This window comes from Hypomesus nipponensis, chromosome 3 (genome assembly GCF_054491055.1).
Source record: "Hypomesus nipponensis isolate SF chromosome 3, ASM5449105v1, whole genome shotgun sequence".
In the NCBI taxonomy this organism is placed as follows: domain Eukaryota; kingdom Metazoa; phylum Chordata; class Actinopteri; order Osmeriformes; family Osmeridae; genus Hypomesus; species Hypomesus nipponensis.
This window is the reverse complement of record NC_140363.1, coordinates 18,757,501-18,782,500: the sequence shown is the minus strand read 5'-3', so window position 1 is coordinate 18,782,500 and position 25,000 is coordinate 18,757,501. Positions and strand designations below refer to the sequence as shown.

General features: G+C 53.4%; 1 protein-coding gene across 1 annotated transcript in view; it reads right to left on the bottom strand.

Moving 5' to 3' along the window:
• Window positions 1-25,000, bottom strand: part of LOC146300197 (latent-transforming growth factor beta-binding protein 2-like) — a 91,390-nt gene that overhangs the window by 19,628 nt on the left and 46,762 nt on the right. The window contains exons 9-26 of the mRNA XM_084681500.1: window positions 18,309-18,383; window positions 13,060-13,182; window positions 12,645-12,809; window positions 9,034-9,420; window positions 8,129-8,148; window positions 7,919-7,955; window positions 7,187-7,390; window positions 6,622-6,750; window positions 6,361-6,480; window positions 5,857-5,976; window positions 4,040-4,162; window positions 3,705-3,827; window positions 3,433-3,558; window positions 3,066-3,191; window positions 2,774-2,899; window positions 2,512-2,637; window positions 1,624-1,749; window positions 731-856 (exon numbers count right to left, since the gene is read on the bottom strand). Of these exons, the coding sequence (XP_084537626.1) occupies window positions 731-856; window positions 1,624-1,749; window positions 2,512-2,637; window positions 2,774-2,899; window positions 3,066-3,191; window positions 3,433-3,558; window positions 3,705-3,827; window positions 4,040-4,162; window positions 5,857-5,976; window positions 6,361-6,480; window positions 6,622-6,750; window positions 7,187-7,390; window positions 7,919-7,955; window positions 8,129-8,148; window positions 9,034-9,420; window positions 12,645-12,809; window positions 13,060-13,182; window positions 18,309-18,383 (2,382 nt within the window). The remainder of the gene's footprint in view (window positions 1-730; window positions 857-1,623; window positions 1,750-2,511; window positions 2,638-2,773; window positions 2,900-3,065; window positions 3,192-3,432; window positions 3,559-3,704; window positions 3,828-4,039; window positions 4,163-5,856; window positions 5,977-6,360; window positions 6,481-6,621; window positions 6,751-7,186; window positions 7,391-7,918; window positions 7,956-8,128; window positions 8,149-9,033; window positions 9,421-12,644; window positions 12,810-13,059; window positions 13,183-18,308; window positions 18,384-25,000) is intronic.

Below are 25,000 nucleotides of genomic sequence, written 5' to 3'. Positions count from 1 at the left end.
ACAGGACAGTCACACAGGACAGTCACAGGGGACAGTCACAGGGGACAGTCACACAGGACAGTCACAGGGGACAGTCACAGGGGACAGTCACAGGGGACAGTCACACAAGGGACAGTCACAGGGGACAGTCACAGGGGACAGTCACACAGGACAGTCACAGGGGACAGTCACACAGGACAGTCACAGGGGACAGTCACAGGGGACAGTCACAGGGGACAGTCACACAGGGGACAGTCACACAGGACAGTCACACAGGACAGTCACACAGGACAGTCACACAGGGGACAGTCACACAGGACAGTCACAGGGGACAGTCACACAGGACAGTCACAGGGGACAGTCACAGGGGACAGTCACAGGGGACAGTCACACAGGACAGTCACAGGGGACAGTCACACAGGACAGTCACAGGGGACAGTCACAGGGGACAGTCACACAGGGGACAGTCACACAGGACAGTCACAGGGGACACAGCTGGCGACCTGCTCACATCACAGATGAGCTAAGCTCACACAGTTGTTTGTTCTAGAAATAAAGTTGTTGTTTTTTCTTCCTCAAGGTGAGCTTCATGAACATTTACATGCATCACATGACATCTCTTCCTACACTGGAATGAAGGTGTGTGACTGAAGACATGTCATGAAGCTAGCCTGTGACCACAGATAATCACTGATGGAATCTGATGTCCTGGCTGTCGGAGTTCAGGAAGTAGGAAAAGGAGGAGCTGCACCTTCACAGGAGAGCCCATTGGCTGAAAGGGCGAAGCCGAGGTCACATGTCATGCAGGAGAAAGAGCCTTCGGTATTGGTGCACACACCCCCAGGACACGCCCCCAGGAAGAGGCACTCGTCTATGTCTGACAAAAGGAAAGAGAGAGAGAGATGGAGAGAGAATACATCATAACAAGAAAAAGGTTAAAGATCATATCACCCCACCCAGAGACAGACAACAAGACAACCAGTTATGACTGCCTGCCTCTCCTGACTCTACTGTCTACCTCTACTGTCTGCCCTCTCCTGCCTTTACTGTCTGCGTGCGAGTCACTGAGTCACTACAGCATGCAAAGTCCTGTTTATCAGCACGGCCAGCGCTTTATTAAAAAGGGTGGAAAGATAAGTATGCAGGAAGGGCATTGGTTCCAAAACAGCAAGCCATTACAGGTGGTGCTTAATGACTATCAACAAACACTCACTGGATCGCGGTTATGTGATCAGTGGAAATTCCTTTTCCCGGCAGAGACCGTGTTTCTCATGGAGACAGTGTGTAGCGTTGCTAAGGGAGTGAAAACTGTCTGGTGTGAGAGTGAGAGAGGAGCGGAGGCTGCAGGCAGCCTTACCCTGGCACACAGACCTGTCCTCAGACAGTGAGAAGTCTTACCCTGGCACACAGACCTGTCCTCAGACAGGGAGAAGTCTTACCCTGGCACACAGACCTGTCCTCAGACAGTGAGAAGTCTTACCCTGGCACACAGACCTGTCCTCAGACAGGGAGAAGTCTTACCCTGGCACACAGACCTGTCCTCAGACAGTGAGAAGTCTTACCCTGGCACACAGACCTGTCCTCAGACAGGGAGAAGTCTTACCCTGGCACACAGACCTGTCCTCAGACAGTGAGAAGTCTTACCCTGGCACACAGACCTGTCCTCAGACAGGGAGAGGCCAGGAGGACAGCTTCGGCAGGAGAAGGAGCCCGGGGTGTTTCTGCACAGCTGTCCTGGGCAGACGTCAGGCCTGGCGCACTCGTCCACATCTGGGAGCGGAGGAGGACACAGACAAGGCATCTCAGTTCAGCACAACAGCACAGAGAGCCCAGGATCCCCCACAACACAAGCCTCTCTGAAAAGACCAAAAGGTGCCACTTCTAATGAGCCAGATCGTTATTCACTAAGATGACATCAGCCGCTATTGTCAGCAGCTCCCTATCTTTCCAGGGGATCTATGGGGGAGAGACGCCCAGCTGGCCTCCTCTCTCTGAGGCCTCTGTGTCGCTGTGAGCGTGCCAGAGGTGGAGAGATCCAAGCTGTTGCTATGATGTGATGTCTGAGAGGAGTATTTTGGGATGTTGAGCTCAGGAGAAGCCACAGGGTCCGTCACACCTGACGCCTTTAACAGCAAAGCTGACTCCAGGAGAGGAGGAAGGATCACACACGCACCAACGAGCCTTTCAGCTCGCCTGGCACGGCTGCTCACATCTGCTGCCCTGGGACCAGAGGGCAGGGTGTGCTCTGCTGCCCTGGGACCAGAGGGCAGGGTCTGCTCTGATGCCCTGGGACCAGAGGGCAGGGTCTGCTCTGATGCCCTGGGACCAGAGGGCAGGGTCTGCTCTGATGCCCTGGGACCAGAGGGCAGGGTCTGCTCTGCAACACTATCATCTGGAAACACGCAACCACACACACACACAGAGACACACACACACACACACACACACACACAGAGACACACACACACACACACACACACACACACACACACACACACACACACAGAGACACACTTAAGCTGCCTACTGTACCTTCACACTCCTGTCTGCTGTCAGAGACAGTGAAGCCAGTCCTGCAGTTGAGGCAGGTGTAGGAACCCTCTGTGTTGGTGCATGTTCCCCGGGGACACGTACTGGGCAGCGCACACTCATCCACATCTGCATCAGGAACAGAAACAGGCAGGTAAAACCACTGTCCAGCCAAGGTAAACATCTACAGTTTCCAGATCAAATGCTCAAATGCTCTAACCGCTAAGCTAGCTCCCCCCTCCCCAGTAGATGTGGAGAGACGCACCCTGGCAGAGCTCTCCGTCTGCAGAGACTGTGTACCCTGCAGGACAGCTGACGCAGGAGAAGGACCCCTCCGAGTTCACACACACCCCGTTACCACACACAGCCTGGCTCTGGCACTCGTCCACGTCTGAGACACACACACACAGGAAGAGTTGGGAACTGTATGTTCAGTGATGATGCGTAGAATATTGTCTCCGCACAGCACAAAACACTACAGTGCTTTCACAGTTTCACAGCAGGCCAGTCCTGGAGGACCGTAGAAGGACCAGAGGGGTGTTGTGAGGGAGCCCCACCCTCGCAGTGCTGCCTGTCCTGGGACACCTTGTAGCCCGTCCTGCAGTGGCTGCAGCTGAACGTCCCTGGAGAGTTCATGCAGCCGCCGCCCAGACACACGCCAGCCTGGGAACACTCATCCACATCTGGAACACACAACACACACTATGTTGAAATATACGCGTTTCTAATGTCATCGTTTTGGGGGGGGGATGCCGCTGTATGGACGCTGCTTGCCGGGTCACAAGAATGTCACGGCCCTGATGATGCTATGCTATTCGGTGCATGTGGAAAACAAACAAAAAAAAAGAAGCTAACTTTGACCTTCAACCTTTGACCCTGTTCTTCACCAAAACAGAGAGGGCGTTCTGTTTACGGCTTCCTCACCCTCGCATCTCAGCCCATCAGGAGACCGCTCAAACCCAGGGCCGCAGTCTTGACACGAGTAGGAACCTTCAGCGTTGATGCATATTCCCGTGGGGCATACATTACGCGTCGCACACTCGTTGACATCTGATTAAGACACAGTCAAGAGGACGTCAAAAGGCCATCGAGATCTGAATGTGTTGAAATGCGTTAGCATGTGTTAGCATGTGTTAGCATGCGGTAGCGGGGAGCTATAAAGAGGCTGTGTTCCATGGGCCTCATGCTCTACAGACCTTCACAGGCTGTGCTGTCGGAGCTGGCCTGGTAACCATGGCTACAGGTGCACCTGTGGGAGCCGTCCAGGTTGACACACCTGCCGTGGAAGCAGACCCCAAGGAGCAGGCACTCGTCCACATCTGGAGACAAAGAGACACAGAGCGGCTCGTAAACAGCCTCTCCTCGCTGTCCGACTGTGCCTGAACCCCTCTGGGCCTTACAGACATGCTCAGTAGCAGCGAGGGGGGCGTGCGAGGGGGGGCTAGAGCGAGGGGGGCGTGCGACAGCTCTGACTTTCACATCAACTGAGGAACCTCGTGAGCTGCGACCTACGCTTTCACCAGCAAGTTACCTTGACAACTGCTGTTGTCCGGTGAGGCCTCGTATCCTTGGTAACAGTGGCAGCTGTAGGAGCCATCCGTGTTGACACACCTCCCGTGGGTGCACAGCGATTGGTCGAGGCACTCGTTCACGTCTAAGGGGCCACGGAGGTCAGGAAGGAGAAGCATGCGAAGGTTAGGGTCAGGGGTCATCAGGTCACACAGAGATAATACAGACTGGAGAGAAACATCGGCAGTGATGTGATTACTAACCCTAACCCTAACCCTAACTTGACAGGCAGGGATGCTTTGTACCAACCCCAACCCCACACCTAACCCCAACCCTAACCCCACACCTAACCCCAACCCCACCCCCACACCTAACCCTAACCCCACACCTAACCCCAACCCCAACCCCACACCTAACCCCAACCCCACACCCAACCCCATCTCCACACCTAACCCCAACCCCATCTCCACACCTAACCCCAACCCCACACCTAACCCCAACCCCACACCTAACCCCAACCCCAACCCCACACCTAACCCCACTGTGCTGTTCTCCTCTTTAAACTGATATAGAATAGAATAAAGCAGAACTAAGTGGGCTTCTCTTCCAAGGAAAATAAACCAAGATGACTTAACCCCTGAATTACAGAGTTGCTGTGATTGCAGCTTAATGAGCATTATCTTTATCTTTCTATAACAATGCGTGTGCTGTTCCTACTAACGACTGACATCTATGGTATGTCATCCTTCCTAAATGAAGAGGGAGTTGGACGAGCTGTGTGAGTGGAGGTGAGGGTGAGATGTTGCACCACCAGGAGGACTGTGCCTGAACAGGAACCCCTCCAGGCAGGAGCTGCTGTGAGAGCACATCGTAAACCTCGTGTGGCTTCGCCTGCATTGTTCCCTCAGTCCTCATTAACCACACCGCTGCTTGTCACACAGGCTGTGTCACGGACCACTACTGGCTCTGCCTGTTTATCCAGAGGACCCCAGCACAGCAGGGTCACAACCCTGTGACCCCTCCATACGCCCAGGGACCTCCCCAGCCCAGGACTCGCCCCGGCCCCAGACTGAGAGGCCAGACTAGCCCCACAGGGGCCCGAGACACCGGCCAGGGCCTTCCAACAATAACAGCCTGTTTGTTCAAGACCCTGTCCAAGGGAAAATATTTGGAGTCTCCCAAATTGAAGTATTACAAACAATCTTTTACAGCAGCCCATGATATGAAAGGATCAGAAATAACAAGGCTGATGTGTTTAAACAATATGGGTCTGGTTCTGAGGGCGGGGGGGGGGGGGGGGGGGGGACGCGCGAGTCGCTGGAAACATTGACGAGAGCCCAGCAGTGCCCATTCTGGGGGGGGGCCATCATCACCCACAATGCATTTGGAGCTGGCCTGCTGGGACCTGGGAACTGTGGTTGTCCACGGAACATAAAACATCCAATAATAAAGTCTTTAGGAGGAGGATTACAGCATGAAATATACTTCCTACAATTCCCTTCAACCTCCATGCAACGACTAACCCATTTATAAACAAAGCCACAAGAGCTAAATGGAATCTAGCCCTGTTCAGTTTGGTGTCTGACTGGAGTTTGTCTTCAGCTGTCAACACCTCCTCATGGGGGGTCAATGCCCTGTTGCCACGACGCCTCGGTCATTTCTGGCACTGCCATTGGTTGCTGTAGCTTATGTGAGGCTGTGTCAGGCTGGGAGAGCAGGGCCCTACTATGACAGCTCAGAGGGAGCCCTGCTCCCCTCCAGGGGGGCCCTGGCCTGGGGGGGCCCTGGCCTGGGGGGGCCCTGGGGGGGCCCTGGGGGGGCCCTGGGGGAGCGTCTTACCCACGCAGCTGCCGCTGGCTGCCCTGTAGCCCAGTCCACAGGCCTGGCAGAGGAAGGAGCCCGGGGTGTTGACACAGAGCCCACTGGGGCAGGAGTCAGGCTGCCCACACTCATCCACATCTGGAGATGGGGAGGATATATGGGGAGGCAGGGGGGAGGCAGGGGAGAGGCAGGGGAGGGGAATGGAGGCAGGGGAGGGGAATGGAGGCAGGGGAGGGGGGAGGCAGGGGAGGGGGGAGGCAGGGGACATTAAAACAAGCTTTCAGTGACACGCTGGTTCACACACACAGGTCCCCTGGGGTGCAGCCGTACAACCCTGACTCACACAGACCCAGTTCTGTTTCAGTCCTGGCTGAGAGCAGAGGAAAATACAACAATGTCTGTTCTGGAACAGGGCCGCATGTGAGGCCTGAGTCTGACCCAGGCAGGGCCAGTGCTGTGCTGTGCTGTGCTGGTGCTGGTGTGTGTGTGTGTGTGTGTGTGTGTGCGTGGAGCTGGGCTCACCGTCACAGTTGCCACTCCAGGACTTGGTGAAGCCAGCCCCACACTCACAGGTGTACGATCCGTCTGTGTTCACACACTCACCCGCCTGGCACTTGTTAGGCATGTCACACTCGTTTATATCTGGGAATGTTTGACGCCACCAGGGAAAATAGGAATTCACACATCTGAATCTATTTAGAGTCATAACATCATGTTGTTGTTGTTTTACACGTGCCTGGCGAACATACTGAGGAAAAGGACATTTGCCATGAGTGTCCTCACCTTGACAGAACTTCCTGTTGTGGGTGATGACCTGGCTGTATCCGCTGAAGCAGTGGCAGGTGTAGGAGCCAAACGTGTTGACACAGTGGCCCTTCCCTCCACATGGGCTCTCCTCACACTCATTCACGTCTGCATGGACACAAGGGGGGACGGGTCAGTGCTCGCTGGCAGCTTGGACACACCCTCCACGCTCAGGCTGCGTACAGCAGGTCAGTGGAAACAAACCGTTCCCCCTCATGCGGGGCTTTGATTTCTCAAGACCTTAAAGTGGAAGACGTGTGGATGCAGACATATGCAGAACTGACAGAACCTCTGCAGCAGACAGGGCCTGAGGGCCAGGGTTTCTCTCACTCTACCTCTCTGTCTGTCTATGTCTCTGTCTGTCTCTGTCAGTCTCTGTCAGTCTCTGTCTGTCTCTGTCTCTCTCTGTCAGTCTCTGTCTGTCTCTCCCTCTCCCTCGCTCTCTTTCCCTCTCTCTCTCTGCCTCTCTCTCTATGCCTTTCTCTCTCTGCCTCTTTCTCTCTGCCTCTCTCTCTCTGCCCCTCCCTCCCTCCCTCGGTCTTACCGATGCAGTTGGTCTGCAGTGCGCTGAGTTTGTATCCAGGGTCACAGTAGCAGGTGTAGCCGGTCTGCACTGGAACACACTGGCCGTGACCACAGATGGTGGGCGTGACGGAGCACCTGTCAACATCTGGAGCAAACACAGGTCCAGTGACCACAGAGCTCCTGGAACACAGTACCTGGACACACCTGCGACTACCCGCTTCATCTGCACAAGAGACAATCCTCCAATACCATCAGACTGCCCTCATCCAGCACGTTTAGTCTGGAAGGAGGGAAGAAGGGGGGTGTGGGAGGAGAGCAACACATGCTCAGCTCGCCCCCTGAGCCCTGACCCCTGAGCCCTGACCCCTGGGTCTGTGCCTCAGAACAGTCTACATCTCACGAGCGCCACGTCACCTGTGACCTTGGTTGCTACGACGATGGAGGCGGTGTCCTGCTCGTCCCACTCTGGATGCACGCTGATGGGAGGAGGAGTGACGCTCTCCCCCCCCCTCTCCAGCACCTCTGAGAGAGAGGGGGGGAGAGGGGGGAGAGAGGGGGGAGAGAGGGGGGAGAGAGGGGGGGAGAGAGGGGGGGGAGGAAGGGAGAGAGGGGGGAGAGAGGGGGGAGAAGGAGGAAAAAAAAGAGAAGGAGAGATGGTGAGGAGAAACGTCAGGGGGGATCCAGTGATTTCCCAGTTAGAAACAGGAAGTGTTTCGTGTGCTGGTGCGTGAGCTGAGGTGAGAATGATTACCTGGATACTTCTGAGGAGACTCGTTCACCAGCGGAGGCTGTGAAGGACACAGGTGATCAGGGGGTGTGAGCAGGGGGACACTGGGCCACGTCAGGTTTGGTTCAACCACACGTGACTCCACTTACCTCACGTGTTCAAATATAATCACACGTTTCTAAGATAAACATTCCACATGCATGTGCTTTTCAGACGCACACACGAGCAACTCACCAGCTCCAGTATCTCCACATCTGCTGAGGACGAGAGAGGAGAGAGAGAGAGACAGAGAGACAGAGAGAGAGAGACAGAGAAAGAGACAGAGAGAGACAGAGAGAGAGACAGAGAAAGAGACAGAGAGAGACAGAGAGAGAGAGACACAGAGACAGAGAGAGAGAGAGAGAGAGAGACAGAGAGAGAGAGAGAGAGAGAGAGAGAGAGAGAGAGAGAGAGAGAGAGAGAGAGAGAGACAGACAGACAGAGAGGGTTTACCATCACATTCTCTTAGCATTGCTGAGTATTATCACCACAAAGATCAGTTCATGTTCTCACTGGGTCCGTCTTGTTTCCAATAAAACAAAGCTTACAACACACCCATCCCTTAAGCCTGAGAAGCTCAAGAACTCAAATAATATACACCACAGCCTGAGGAAAAATGCAAATAAAGAGAGCCAAACATATCTCTGATAACGAACACACAATCCCTAAATATTTACGGTCTCCTCACATAAATCACAATGCTAAGGCATTGCCAGTGAATGAGGTCATGACGTTAAATGGGAGGATGTTTCTGAGAGAAAGCCTGAGGTGGCTGGTGTTGGACCTGTGTGGATTAAGGCCTGGCAGGGAGCTGTGCTATGCACCATACTCTGTTATATTTAGTAGGCAGGGATAAAACCACTATTAACGAACATCAAAACATCCGCTTGGTGTTTTGACTATCACAAATAGCTGCTTCATTCTGTCATGTCTGAAAAGGCTTCTCGTTGTAAACTGGATTATAAATATACCTAAGCTATGGAGGGATGTACTGTGCTAATAACAGCTGTGGTCAACTGGGTACCTCGTTTGGAAGGAACTAACAGGTTTCAATGGACGTGACAAACAACCAGGAAGTAATAATGATTCTTCTTCCTTACCTTCAGGTTTCCTGGGGGTCTCCTTGGCGGGTTGGGGCGGGGTAGGGTACTGGGGGTAGTGTGGTTGGTGTGGTCGGAGGGGTATCTGTGGTGGTGGGGGGTATTGTGGGGTCTCGGGGTAGGGGGGTATCCGTGGAGGGGCAGGCTGTGCAGGCTGAGCAGGCTGTGCAGGCTGAGCAGGCTGGGCTGGCTGGACAGGCTGGGCTGGCTGGGCTGGCTGGGCTGGCTGGACAGGCTGGGCTGGCTGGGGGTAGGACGGGCTGGGCAGCTCCCATGACAGGCCGCTCCTCCTCAGCTCCTGCTCCTCCAGCTGCCTCAGGGAGATCTGCACGTCAGAGCGGGAGTACGCATAGCCATGACCGGCCGGGCAGATCTCCTTGAAGTGGTCTGGAGGTGAGACACACACACACTCTGGAGGTGAGACACACACACACACTCTGGAGGTGAGACACACACACACACACTCTGGAGGTGAGACACACACACACACACTCTGGAGGTGAGACACACACACACACACTCTGGAGGTGAGACACACACACACTCTGGAGGTGAGACACACACACACACACTCTGGAGGTGAGACACACACACACTCTGGAGGTGAGACACACACACACACACTCTGGAGGTGAGACACACACACACACACTCTGGAGGTGAGACACACACACACTCTGGAGGTGAGACACACACACACTCTGGAGGTGAGACACACACACACACACACTCTGGAGGTGAGACACACAAACACACACACTGGAGGTGAGACACACACACACACACTCTGGAGGTGAGACACACACACACACACACTGGAGGTGAGACACACACACACACACTCTGGAGGTGAGACACACACACACACACACTCTGGAGGTGAGACACACACACACACACACTCTGGAGGTGAGACACACACACACACACACTCTGGAGGTGAGACACACACACACACACTCTGGAGGTGAGACACACACACACACACACTCTGGAGGTGAGACACACACACACACACTCTGGAGGTGAGACACACACACACACACTCTGGAGGTGAGACACACACACACACACACTGGAGGTGAGACACACACACACACACTCTGGAGGTGACACACACACACACTCTGGAGGTGAGACACACACACACTCTGGAGGTGAGACACACACACACTCTGGAGGTGACACACACACACACACTCTGGAGGTGACACACACAAACACTCTGGAGGTGACACACACACACTCTGGAGGTGAGACACACAAACACTCTGGAGGTGAGACACACACACACTCTGGAGGTGAGACACACAAACACTCTGGAGGTGAGACACACACACACTCTGGAGGTGAGACACACACACACTCTGGAGGTGAGACACACACACACACAAACACTCTGGAGGTGAGACACACAAACACTCTGGAGGTGAGACACACACATACACACTCTGGAGGTGAGACACACACACACACACTCTGGAGGTGAGACACACACACACTCTGGAGGTGAGACACACACACACACACACACTCTGGAGGTGAGACACACACACACACACACACTCTGGAGGTGAGACACACAAACACTCTGGAGGTGACACACACACACACTCTGGAGGTGAGACACACACACACACAAACACTCTGGAGGTGAGACACACAAACACTCTGGAGGTGACACACACAAACACTCTGGAGGTGACACACACACACACTCTGGAGGTGAGACACACAAACACTCTGGAGGTGAGACACACACACACTCTGGAGGTGACACACACACACACTCTGGAGGTGAGACACACACAGGGCCAAAGAATGAGCCGCAGAAACGATCCCACTGTGCACCGCTATCCCCCCCGGGGCTCTTAAGATAACGCTGCCAGAGCGATGATGGCTCCTGTGTCTGTCTGCTGCTCACAGCAATGCCATAAGCCATGCGTGTAATACCATTATGTCCAGCATGCTATTCTGTGTGCTGCAAGGGGGGGGGGGTAGGGTTTCTGTCAGGCAGGCAGGCAGGCAGGCTGGCAGGCAGGCTGGCTGTCTGGCTGTCAGGCTGTCAGGCTGGCAGGCTGGCCAGTGACAGGCATCAGAGAGGTCTCTGAGAAAGGGGATTTGGAGGGATCTGGTGGTGCCAGACTCATATTCTCACCAGAGCCAGCGCGGGAAGTAGGGGATCATATAATACCGGCTGACCTTTGAACTCCCCTGCGAAGCGTTGTGACTGAGGCTGTGTGTGGACAGCCAGTCAGCAGAGATAAAGGAGGGCGGTTGAAGCTCTTTGTGTCGGAGCCCAGTGGTCTTCAGCAGCTAGTGAATCCATTACAGCTAAACAGCCCTGTCCCCTGCCTGACCTGGAACCAGGAACTTGACCTCGCCAAGGCTTTCATGGACAGAGAGGGGTGGAACAGAAACAGCCCCACTGCCAGCCGGGAGGGTCCGGTGATGGTGAGGGGGAAGACAGGTGACAGACTGATGACTAATGACTCTGGGACAGAGTGACCGGGGGTCTGGGCAGGGCCAGGGACCACACCACAGGGAGTCTGAGAGGAGCAGGAGTCACAGCGCTCAACCAGCGTAACCAGACTCTCCTTCTAATGAGTCTGGACGTTTGTTTGTTGAACGTGGCTCCTGCTGCTTGCAGGCTCACAAAGAGCAGAAGGCTGGAGTGCTCAGGCTGTGCTGTGCTGTGCTGGAGTGCTCAGGCTGTGCTGTGCTGTGTTGGAGTGCTCAGGCTGTGCTGTGGTGTCCTGGGCAGTGTGGAGGTGGGTCTTTATTTGATATCTGATCTCTGACCTCCATGAATCACCCTGGGCCACAGCAGGCATTCTGCACAAACTGGCATAAACCCTCTTGTTCTCTCCGACTCTGAAGATAAAAATCAGAGCGAAAGAAGGGAAGACAAAAACCCAGGAGGACAACCACTTCCAGTGTTGTACTTGGCAGTTTTTTCTTTGGTCGTATTTTTTACTGTGTGATATATAGCCAGACCATTAGTGGAATTACTCTCTGAGGGCTAGTATGATAACACAGTAACGACTCCTACAATTATACAACCCAAAGCATAAGGTCAAAGCGTGAGGTCAAAGCATGAGGAGTCGTTTGGTTATGTTTGTCTTCTAAGTCAGCTACACACGCCTGCTTCACATGTGAGCCGCCGGCCTCACATGCCTGCCTCACCTGCCTGCCTCACCTGCCTGCCTCACATGCCTGCCTCACCTGCCTGCCTCACATGCCTGCCTCACCTGCCTGCCTCACCTGCCTGCCTCACCTGCCTGCCTCACATGCCTGCCTCACCTGCCTGCCTCACCTGCCTGCCTCACATGCCTGCCTCCAAGGACAGCCCTTCCACCATGACTGCTGAACTGACACTGTTTTGAGTTGTGTGTATGCTTTTATTAATCGGTCACACGTGACACATGCCCAGAGAACCAAGGATGAAAACGAGAGAGAGGGAACAACGTTGGAGAGAGAGAGACAAAGAAAACGTGTGAAAGAGAGAAAACAAGCAAAAGAGAAGATAGGAGAGAAGGTGAGGTTGGAAGAAAGGAAGGCAGAGGAGAGAGAGAGAGGGAGAAGGAGAGAGGGTGGGGTGGGGGGTGTACCTGATCCAGGCAGAGGGCAGTGCTGGCAGGCTGGCCCCCAGGCCTTGCCCACACGGCTGCAGCAGCAGATCTGCTTGGTGATGTGCAGGGAGAGGGGCAGGGAGCAGGAACCAGCAGACACAGAGCGGTAGCACATGGCCTTCTGATCTGACACGGCCTTGTCCGCTGACCAGGAGAGAGAGACGTCAACGAGACAGGAGGGGTGCAAATCTTTTGGTACCTCGTGATTCAATTCAAATGTTATTCATGATTTTTTAATAGATAAAACATTTTATGAACATTTGTGATGTGTTGATAGACAACACACAGCAACCTTACAAACGGTTAATTTACCACAAAGAGTGTTTATATGGGTGGGTATTGTGCGCTGTTTGATAGTGTGTGGTGTGATCTGCCAGAGGGCAGGAGGACTCACACACACAGTGGCTCCTGGCTGGGTCCAGCATGTAACCTGGGTTGCACGTGCACCTGTAGCTTCCCCGGCTGTTGAGACACTCTGCGTTCTTGCAGATGCCAGGCATCAGACACTCGTTGATGTCTGGGACACCAGGGAGAGAACACACCAAAGTCAACACCACAGCACACTACTCACGCCAAGGGTTACTGACCAGGAAAGGATTGTCTTGTTGACATGAATTCTCTTCAATCAAACTGAGCTTCCAGTGTCAGGTAATCTCCCTCTATTGTACGTCCACGTTCATTACAGGTCTGTGCGACACACTGTTATGTCTTATTTCACAGCAATGAATTATTTTTTAGGAGTAGAAAAAACATTTGACCACTTGTTTGTATACTCGTTGTTCTTTCCCTTCTACCCATGGTTAAGGATCAAGTGGAGCTTTTGTATCGGGATTTTATGTTTGATATATTTTAACTTAATGCCTTTTTTCACTTGGGAAGGGGGACTGCCAACGGAAACTATGCTTTAGGCTCTAATTGGGTGCATTTACATTTTAATGTTCGTGAATGTACACTGTCCATCTTGATCAAATAAATTGAATTCAAATTGAAAAGTTTGAGATGAGGTGAGTCTGCTGTTTTATGTCAAAGCTAACTGGAAAGAGTTGATTGAATGTAAGTGATCAACGGTCATTGAACAGGCTGTCGGAGAGCGATGAGCGATGGAGCCGACAAGCATAATATCAAAACAGGGTGGGTGCCATCACTGAGAACTGTATAAACCATTTTTCTACACACAAACTACAGCCTCTTTTCTCCACATCTACTGTATTGTGAAATATTGCAGCAGGGGAAAGTTGTGGTGTCTGAGAGGAGATCTCACAGACGCTGCCAGACATCCTAGCCTGTTTCAGATCCATGTTTTGTGTTTTCTCAGCATTTCACATATACAATGACCAAGACAGAGTATCTTTGGCTTGAGGAACTGAGCCCACAGTCTTTCAGCTGTGGCCTGTGCTGCTGAGCGCGAGGGAGGGTGCTCAGATGGTTGGTTTGTAGCTGATCTCAACAGCCGTGTTGATCTCCTCAGTCACCAGAGATGGGTGGCAAGCTACCCAGCCTCGACAGACTCGCCAAGTCCCAAGTCCCTCCGCCCTGCCACCACTCGATCCAACAGGGACAAGTTTGTTTTCCCTCCAGTCAAACAAAGAGTAAATCATTAGACGTATTCGACTGGACTTGACAGGCTGCCACAAAAGATTTTCCCACTCATAAATAATCTTTTGTTTTGCTGTTGTGCCCTCCGCTGGAAAAAATGAACTTATAAGGAAACTGTCGAAGCTTGCTGTATGGCCGTCAGGTTAAACGCTTTGTGAGTGTTTTTTGTGTGTGACCCACCGTGCGTCTGGGTGAAAACTGGAGGATTAAATGAGGAGCCAGTCCAAGGTCACAGACGACCTCCTTGTGACCCAGTTTCAGTCCCAATGTCAGTAATGATGCAACAACCAGCCACCACGTGGAAGCACCCGCATGGGGGAACCCCCCCCTCTCTGAGGGAGCCCCCCCTCTCTGGAGGAGCCCCCCCTCACTGAGGGAGCCCCCCCCCCTCTCTGAGGGAACCCCCCCCTCTCTGAGGGAGCCCCCCCCCCCCCTCTCTGAGGGAGCCCCCCCCTCTCTGAGGGAGCCCCCCCCTCTCTGAGGGAGCCCCCCCCTCTCTGAGGGCGCCCAGGGCTCATGGAGAGGATGCGTGTTCTTCACACAAGACGCCTTCGTAACCGTGGAGACCGGAGGTCAAGTTTAAACAGTGTGACGTCCCCAGGGGAGTCCAAGGTCAAACTGAGGCTCCTTCTGCATCACATGGGGTCGTTAATCCCTGCTGAGGTTGAGTCCCAGATTAGTGTTATTCCTACAGTCTGCTGGTGGGTAAGGGATTGGAACTGACTGGCATTGCAGCATGTCACGACCTCCACTAATCTGAACAACACCTCTGGGTGTGTGCTTGGTGGCTGGTTGCGGTGTGGAGCCCCTGGCCAGAGGGAGCATGTTGGACTGGTCCTGACCCAGAGGAGACAGGCCTCTCATGACACCACTGTTATTGTGATAATCAGAGTGATGACTTCACTGCATCCAACATGTGTGAAACTGACAGCCTGCTGACCCTAACTTGGAGCATCTGGGAGGCTCGAAAGAAAGGGAGAAAGGGTTTCAAAGAGGAAGAGCCACATAGCCACCCATCTATAGGAATGATGTAACCCCCCCCCCCCCTCTTTTCCTTTTCAAGCAAGCCGTAAACCCGTTTTTTTCATAAAGGTCGTTCATTAAAGGAACAGTCCACAAAGTTCCTTCCCGTAAGCCTGTTGTACTTTCAAGGTTTGGAATCAGACACACAAAGCAGAGGAAAAAAAAAACATCTATTTGAGGATTTGTGAATGGTGACTGTTCCTTTGTAAACCAAGCCAAAGCTGCAATTAACAGAAGACACAGACCATGTTTCCTGGTGGGGTGATGTTAAGACCAGACCACAGCTTAGGAGAACAGCAATGTGTTCTTCCTCAAAATCACAACAGGGAAACAGCCATGTTTACCTCCTGGCCCGCTTGTCTCTGACTGATATCCGAGGATTAATGTGTGTGTACGTAATGAAGTAGGAGCCAAGCAGGGCTGAACCAGTCCTTTAACAGGTTACAGTGGGAATTCCATCTCCATTTCAACCTCACTTTGAAGTAGCGTGTGTGTAATCTGACCTCATATCTGCTCTACAGACTCTGAACAGCACCACCCTCCACAGAGACTGAGCTGTGTGCTCCAGACTCTGAACAGCACCACCCTCCACAGAGACTGAGCTGTGTGCTCCAGACTCTGAACAGCACCACCCTCCACAGAGACTGAGCTGTGTGCTCCAGACTCTGAACAGCACCACCCTCCACAGAGACTGAGCTGTGTGCTCCAGACTCTGAACAGCACCACCCTCCACAGAGACTGAGCTGTGTGCTCCAGACTCTGAACAGCACCACCCTCCACAGAGACTGAGCTGTGTGCTCCAGACTCTGAACAGAACCACCCTCCACAGAGACTGAGCTGTGTGCTCCAGACTCTGAACAGCACCACCCTCCACAGAGACTGAGCTGTGTGCTCCAGACTCTGAACAGCACCACCCTCCACAGAGACTGAGCTGTGTGCTCCAGACTCTGAACAGCACCACCCTCCACAGATAGTTCACACACAGGCTCAGGTTCTGCTCCGTCCACTCCCAGACCCGTGGATCCAAACTCAGGCCCGGCTGACCTCGTTCCTCCAGGAGGTGTTTGAAGTCCTACAGTCAGAGAAAAGCATGTGGTCCTTAGGGCCCCGTGTCCGTGACGTGAGCCACTCTTACTAAACACAGAGAGAGAGAGAGAGAGAGACACTCTTACTAAACACAGAGAGAGAGAGAGAGAGAGAGAGAGAGAGAGAGAGAGAGAGAGACACTCTTACTAAACACAGAGAGAGAGAGAGAGAGAGAGAGAGAGAGAGAGAGAGAGAGAGAGAGAGAGAGAGAGAGAGAGAGAGAGACACTCTTACTAAACACAGAGAGAGAGAGAGAGAGAGAGAGAGAGAGAGAGAGCGAGAGAGAGAGAGAGAGAGAGAGAGAGAGAGAGAGAGAGAGAGAGAGACAGAGAGAGAGAGAGAGAGGGGGAGCCGGGGTATCACGTCTGCGTTGGAAACGCTGGATGTGACACTGGTCTGTGGAAGAGGGATCATGCTTTGGCAAGCAGGATGCAATCGCAATAATAAGTATGACAGTATCCCAGAAAAATCAGGATTTTTGCCTCCTTGGCAGTTGTTCTGAGGGTTGAAATTTAAAATAATTTTTGGGAATGGATCGGCAGTCGAATGGGACAGAGACTTTGAAGCTAGCCAGTAAATATTGTGGGTAACTGTCAGTGTGGTGTTTCAAACTGGAGAAACCAGGCACTAACATCTTGAAGTGATCAGCAAAAGCAAGCTGAATAAAGGCAAGATAAATGACTAAGTCTGTTGGCAACTCTTGACACCATTTTGGACGGCACAAAATGAGTCCTTGTCTGCAGCCCTTTTTCTAAATATTGGAATGCAAGAGAACTTCCTGTCTCAATAATTCCATCATAACTCTGAGACATATCAAAGGTCTCCTCTGGACATGTGGACGAGCACACTGGCAGAGCAACCCTAGAGGATGGAGCGCTGTGACTGGAGCAGTCAGACACTACTCCAACATTGACTTGGCTACGTAGTTCAGAATGATATGCCTTTCAGATTGTGTAACCATTAATCTATTCCCTGGGTAGCAGAAGGTGGTCATCAATCTATGTTATCATTCACGGCACTGAAAATATTGGTATATATACAGTATGTTACTGCTGATGTTTTCTCCCATCATTCACGGGTCAGATGTTCTGTGGTCCACACGCAGATCAGCTCAGGCCTCAGCTGCTCAGATCGTTCTTCCTGGGGGCCTGATAAGGCTTCAGATCTGTCTGTCGATAAGAGGCATTCCAACTTATGATCTACGATAGCAGCAATAGAAGTATGTCTCTCTGTCCTGCTGCCTTACAGATGACGGACACTCAGTGGGCGGTTATCTCTCCTGCGTCCAGAGGGCCGGGCGTGCGAGGGCCCGCGGGGAGAGAGACGAGGGCTCGTTCGTCCCGCGTTTGTTTTTACACGCAGACTGATGGGAGAGCGGGAAGTCGGGCTGTCCTCGCCCGCCCACAGATTTAGAGCGAGGGTTGAGAAACCAACTGTCAAACATAAAGTTGTGGCTTCTACTCCCCAGACGACCACGGAGAACCTCAGAGAACCACATCAACCATAATCACGACCTGCCCTAACCGTTCGACTCTCAGACCTCCACAGACCAATTAAAAAGCCCCAGGGTGTTCTTGGCAGCTGAACCATGACCCTGGGCTAGGGCTAAGTGTACCCTTGACCTGGTTCCCAGAGGGCCCGGACATACGGCTACGAATAGTTTTCAAGACGCCCTGGGGGGTTCGGTTATGCAGAGAAACGCCATGGCAGTTGTTGTAAAATACCGGGTTTTATTAGAACGCAGATGTTGCATGTAAGTAGAAGGTATGCTTATGCACGGTGCTCATTAGAATTCAAGAGCCACATTGTTCAGACCCACACTGTTCAGACCCACACTGTTCAGTGGCTCAAGAGAGAATATGTTTTACTTTCTTCATCTCAAGAGCATTGGCAGACATATTTACAGTTGGATTTACTTAACATTCAGGTTTAACCTACCTTGACAATGAGTCAGATTCATCCTTTTGTAGCCTTTGGGGCATTCCACCTGGCCGTTAGCAATTACTGCATACGCTGCAAAAGAGAAATAACAGGCTGATTAAAGTCAGAGAAATCCCATATCTGTCTAAAGTAAAGTCATTCCAGCAGAAAGAGAGAGACAGAGAGAGAGACAGCGAGAGAGACAGAGAGAGACAGAGAGAGAGATAGCGAGAGAGACAGCGAGAGACAGCGAGAGACAGAGAGAGACACAGAGAGACAGAGAGAGACACAGAGAGACAGAGAGAGACACAGACAGAGAGAGACACAGACAGAGAGAGAGACACAGACAGAGAGAGACACAGACAGAGAGAGAGAGACATACAGAGAGAGACACATACAGAGAGAGACACAGACAGAGAGAGACACAGACAGAGAGAGAGAGACATACAGAGAGAGACACAGACAGAGAGAGACACAGAGAGAGAGAGACATACACAGAGAGAGACAGACAGAGAGAGACACAGACAGAGAGAGAGACATACACAGAGAGAGACAGACAGAGAGAGAGAGACATACAGAGAGAGAGACAGATCAGCTTCAGGAGGGGGTCATATAACTAACAGATGTATAGGGGGGGTATAAAGTGAGGGGACCCACAGCAGGGCCCTGCAGGACGCCAGGGAGGAGGACCAGAAACGGATCCTCATCCACCATGTTTATATGACAGCACTGCCATCCAGCAGGATCAAATAACAACATCCTGCATCATTTCTAATCACATTACCCACGTATCTCCTCTGCCCGGGGGACAGGTAGGAGCAGAGCCCCAGACCGTACTGTGTGTAAGCAGAGAGGACACAGCCAGCCACAGCCAGGACCCTTCTGACTGACCACAGCGTAAATCCACTTATAGACTAATGCCTGGGGCGCCCGTGCTATCATGACGGATGCACGGAGCGCTCAGTCCCAGAGAGGATGCTGCCGCTGGCACGCCGTCTGATTCACTCCAACAACAACATTCCCCTGCTGCAGTTCGTCCTTCAGTGCCGTACTTGTGGAGCACGGCAGCATAGCAGCGCTGTACACGCCTGACCCTCGTCAGTCCATTAGGACCGAGCACCGGCCACGCACTCGCTGACAGAGGCCTGAAAACATGATGTCATCATTCGCTCAGCACCCAGTCGGGTCGTGGCACGCTCCATTAGTTGTGGCGGGGGTGTAACTGTTCCCCAGCATTCCCTAGCGGGAAGTGAAGAAGAGTAGTGATGGCTGAGGGGGTAGGAGGGGTAATCAGAGCCCACAAAGGACAGGAACAACGTGATTAGTCACAGATTTCACAGCTCAGGAAACACGAAACTGGATCCCAGCATGAACAGCCTCCTCTCACATCACAACACGTGGTGATAGGACGATATCCGTCATGTGATTTAGGACTGTCTGGCTTAGGAGAGGGTATGGTGTCCTCTACACTAGACTCTCAAACACTCCAGATGATCACCCTATCACCCTCCTTCATACAAACAGACACACGCACACACAGGCCAGACACAACTTTAAAGCAGTCATGTAAATTCAGTTCACACAGGGATTCACCACACTATCGTGTCACACAGACAGACAGGAGGAAACACATTCACCCTTACAGGCATGAGGCAGGACAGACACGAGGCAGGACAGACACGAGGCAGGACACACGAGGCAGGACAGACACGAGACAGGACAGACACGAGGCAGGACAGACACGAGGCAGGACAGACAGGAGGCAGGACAGACACGAGGCAGGACAGACATGAGGCAGGACAGACACGAGGCAGGACAGACAGGAGGCAGGACAGACAGGAGGCAGGACAGACAGGAGGCAGGACAGACACGAGGCAGGACAGACAGGAGGCAGGACAGACACGAGGCAGGACAGACAGGAGGCAGGACAGACACGAGGCAGGACAGACAGGAAGCAGGACAGACACGAGGCAGGACAGACATGAGGCAGGACAGACAGGAGGCAGGACAGACAGGAGGCAGGACAGACAGGAGGCAGGACAGACACGAGGCAGGACAGACAGGAGGCAGGACAGACAGGAGGCAGGACAGACAGGAGGCAGGACAGACAGGAGGCAGGACAGACAGGAGGCAGGACAGACACGAGGCAGGACAGACAGGAGGCAGGACAGACACGAGGCAGGACAGACAGGAAGCAGGACAGACACGAGGCAGGACAGACATGAGGCAGGACAGACAGGAGGCAGGACAGACAGGAGGCAGGACAGACAGGAGGCAGGACAGACACGAGGCAGGACAGACAGGAGGCAGGACAGACACGAGGCAGGACAGACAGGAGGCAGGACAGACATGAGGCAGGACAGACACGAGGCAGGACAGACAGGAGGCAGGACAGACAGGAGGCAGGACAGACACGAGGCAGGACAGACAGGAGGCAGGACAGACACGAGGCAGGACAGACAGGAGGCAGGACAGACACGAGGCAGGACAGACAGGAAGCAGGACAGACACGAGGCAGGACAGACATGAGGCAGGACAGACAGGAGGCAGGACAGACAGGAGGCAGGACAGACAGGAGGCAGGACAGACAGGAGGCAGGACAGACAGGAGGCAGGACAGACATGAGGCAGGACAGACAGGAGGCAGGTGTAGTGTGTGTTTCTCAGACAGAGCTCCAGCAGACTGCAGGCACACAGGCCGGGGTGACGATGACCCACAGGTCTGGGAGTGACAGGCAGGGGCTGGAGTGTCTGGGGCTGGCGTGTCTGGGGCTGGCGTGTCTGGGGCTAAAGTGTCTGGGGCTGGAGTGTCTGGGGCTAAAGTGTCTGGGGCTGGAGTGTCTGGGGCTAAAGTGTCTGGGGCTGGAGTGTCTGGGGCTGGTGTGTCTGGGGCTAAAGTGTCTGGGGCTGGCGTGTCTGGGGCTAAAGTGTCTGGGGCTGGAGTGTCTGGGGCTAAAGTGTCTGGCTGTGTGGTGGTAGACGCTTGGCAAACAAGGCTCTGACAAGCCTCTCTCTTCACCAGCCGACCCACCTAGACAGTAGGGTGGTGCCAACGATCCCAGCAACTCTCCAGCACATGTGCCCATCAGCCGGTCATATCCTGTCAGACCGACGGGAGCAGGGAGACCCCCCAGCTGCTGGTGGGAGGGGCTTAGCCCTGGTCCCCAAGCTAGCTGCCAAAGTGTGCTTCTTCACCTTAGCTACCGTCAATTTAGGATTGAGGAGGGTTCGAGAACAATGAACGTGGACTCCATTGCTCGTCTTCGGTTCAGTCAAAGTGTTAGGAGAAGAGGGGAGGGGAAGGGGAGAGAGAGAGGAGGGAGAGAGGAGGAGGGAGAGAGAGGAGGCAGAGAGAGGAGGAGACAGAGAGGAGGAGGGGAGACCCCTCATTCAGCCCCCAATCATTCAGCAATTTGTTACTTTCGAGTGTCAGTCGCAAATTCCGAAGTTGTGCTACAATTTCAAGGTAAAATAAATGTAAAAGTCAGTCTCCAGTTTGAGGGTAGCTAACTGTTCGTCGAATGGGTCCAGCCTGACATAAATCTTTAATTGGTAATTTAGTACAATCACAGTGTGGACCACCCGGGCTCCTGAGATGGGGGGGGAGAGGTCCAACATCACTCATCAATCACAGGAAGGGGAGACCTGCCCGGGGTGTCCCAGGGGGGCTGTCTGGGGGGAGGCAGCCCCCCAGAGCGGACCCCTCCAGTCTGGCTGGAGAACCTGAGAAGGAGTGAGGGACTGGAGGAGAGGAAGGATGATCTGAGCCTCACCAGGGAGCAGAGGAGCCTGCCGGTCTGATCTGAAGGAGGGCAACTTCAGCACAACAACAAACCCCACAGCCAAGACCCCGAGAAGAGCCCTGTTGTGGCTTCATCTGCCAGGACCCCCACGCTGCACAAGGCGGTGCCACGGAGACAAACAAGGGGCAGAAGCTCTTTAATCACCAGGGCTTCAGGGTCGCTTTGAGGTGAACAACAAGTCTTTTCTGGGAGGCCAACAGTTGATTAGAACAAACAGCTCAAGGGAAGTCGTTAGCTTTCAAGGCAGAACGTTTCCTTGGCATGCGCCAGCTTTGCCAATCTGACACGGCCCACGAAGCAGTCAGTGTAAACACGCTGTCCCAGACAGTCAGGCAGAAGGGCATCACTCCCACCCAGACACACGTCCACCATCGCCCAGCTGATCCACCACAACACACCACACGCTCCAGCAATGCTAACATTTACCCTCTCAGAATAACACAAGAACAAACTCTCTGTTTGATATCCAGGGAATGTTGATGCAGTTCAAACCCATGTGTCCCCTGTTAGGAGTATGGGACGCCTGGGAATGCGAGACCTTGATGAAAGCAGCAAGCCTTTGTTGTCTGCTAAGTTTATTCTATGTTAAAAAAGACGTATTGTTTCTGCTAAGGCAAGTCAACGCACTTGGCATCATCGTTTGGAAGTTGACTGATTTTACTGACCTCCTCTCTCTTCCCCCAGTGCATCATAACTGGGAGTTTGTATAAGCAAACATACATTTACCCACAATGCCCCAGTGCCATCACTCATTACCACACATGTCGGGAAGCGCTCGTCAAAACCACACGGCGAAGAGCCTCCGGACGGTGGTGTTCAGGCAGCCAGACTAAGTCCTGAACCATCCCAGCCCCGCCCAGCCCGGCTCTGCCCATCCAGGATCCAGACACCCTGAGTACCAGGCTGGAGAAGACCAGCTGCCAGAGAGGGTGACCACCAAGCTGCCCTCACGACATCAGGACGGTGGCTAGCAGATGTTCAGCTCTCTTGGTGTAGAGAGGCAGTCATCTTGTGGTCCCTTAGCACGTGCTCACGTCTGATCATCGCTAATGAAAGGGATTAAGGCCCCTTGCTTTGGTCTTCAATGAATGGCAGATTATCCATCGCTGAATGGGAGGGGATGTGAGGGGAGATCTGAAACTGGACCCCCTCCCTCTCTTTTTTCGTTTTCATCTGAGAACAAAGAGCCAAAGAAATAGACCAAGAAAGAGAAAAGGAGAGGGAGAGAGCGAGACATAGAGATATATATATATTGAGAGAGGGTGGGGGCGGGGCTGCTGGGGACCAGGTTTGCTCCCAGGAGAGGGGTGATGCATCTCTTCCCTTCAGACCTGTGACCCAGCTCCCTGGGAAGCTGCCCAGCGTGGCTCTGTGCCCGGGGGAGGGCTCCAGAGCAGAGAGCCAGGAGTGACAGACAGGACGCCCAGCAAGGCCCCATCAGCAGAGAGCGGAGGAACTGACTGCCCTGCAGCGGCGTCCAGCTGGAAGTCATAGACACATCGCCGCCAGCATGAGTCACAGGTCAGGGCCAGGGCACCAGGGAGCAGAGACGGCGCTCTCAAAGGTGCAGAGCCTGGAGAGATTCAGTTTATTAGCTATGTTTCATAAGGCCCTTCTCCTTGGTCAGGCTTCTTCTTGTGTGAATGAATTGTAACCCGTTGTTCTGCTGCGTTGAGGGGCGGTCGCTGTGGAACGTCAGGAGAACAGCTCTGACTGGCCCCATCACACAGGAAGACACACTAACATCTTACAACACAAGAGGCTGAAATGTATACAAGGTACTGTATACCACAACCCCTCTTCTGAACCTATGGGAGACCAGAAGGGGGGCTGAGAGAGAGGGAGAGAGAGAGAGAGAGGGAGAGAGAGAGAGAGAGAGAGAGAGAGGGAGAGAGAGAGAGAGAGAGAGAGAGGGAGAGAGGGAGAGAGAGAGAGAGGGAGAGGGAGAGAGAGATAAAGGGAGGGAGGGAGGAAAGGTGGGAGGGAGGGAGGGAGGGAGGGAGGGAGGGAGGGAGGGAGGGAGGGAGGGAGGGAGGGAGGGAGGGAGGGAGGGAGGAGAGAGATGGAGGGAGGAAGGGAGGAGAGAGAGAGGGAGGGTAGGAGAGAGAGAGAGGTAGGGTAGGAGAAAGAGAGAGGGAGGGAAGGAGAGAGAGGGGGGAGGGAGGGAGGGAGGGAAGGAGAGAGAGAGAGGGGGAAGGAAGGAGAGAGTGAGGGAGGGAAGGAGAGAGAGAGGTAGGGTAGGAGAGAGAGAGAGGGAGGGAGAGGGAGAGGGAAAGAGGGAGAGAGGGGTGGGCTGGGGTCCTATATGATCTGGGTTGCATTACAGAGAGGAATGTTCAGCATGTGAGTGTTTTGGATGAGCTGGGATTCTCCAGTGCAAGACTGAGTCCTCGTCAGGCCTGACGGACACAGCTTGCTGTCAGGGTCTTCATTACGTCAGCCTTCTCAACACACACACACACACACAGTCGTTTCCCTGTCCTCTTCTCCTTTGTCCCATTACAATAACATTTCATCTGCCTAGAATAATACCTGTGCTTAGCGTTGAGTTAGATGGATGTCTCTCACGGGAGCGCAGCATAGAGGAAGCCCAGAGGGAGCTGTGCTATTGGACGAGGGAGGAGCCAGGACAGAGAGATGAAGTCACAACACCACCTCCTATCTGAAGCAGCCAGGACAGAGAGATGAAGTCACAACACCACCTCCTATCTGAAGCAGCCAGGACAGAGAGATGAAGTCACAACACCACCTCCTATCTGAAGCAGCCAGGACAGAGAGATGAAGTCCTGGCAGGAGGACACCACACTACACACACACACACAGCCTCCTGGTACACACACAGCTTCTGGTACACACACAGCCTCCTGGTACACACACAGCTTCTGGTACACACACAGCCTCCTGGTAC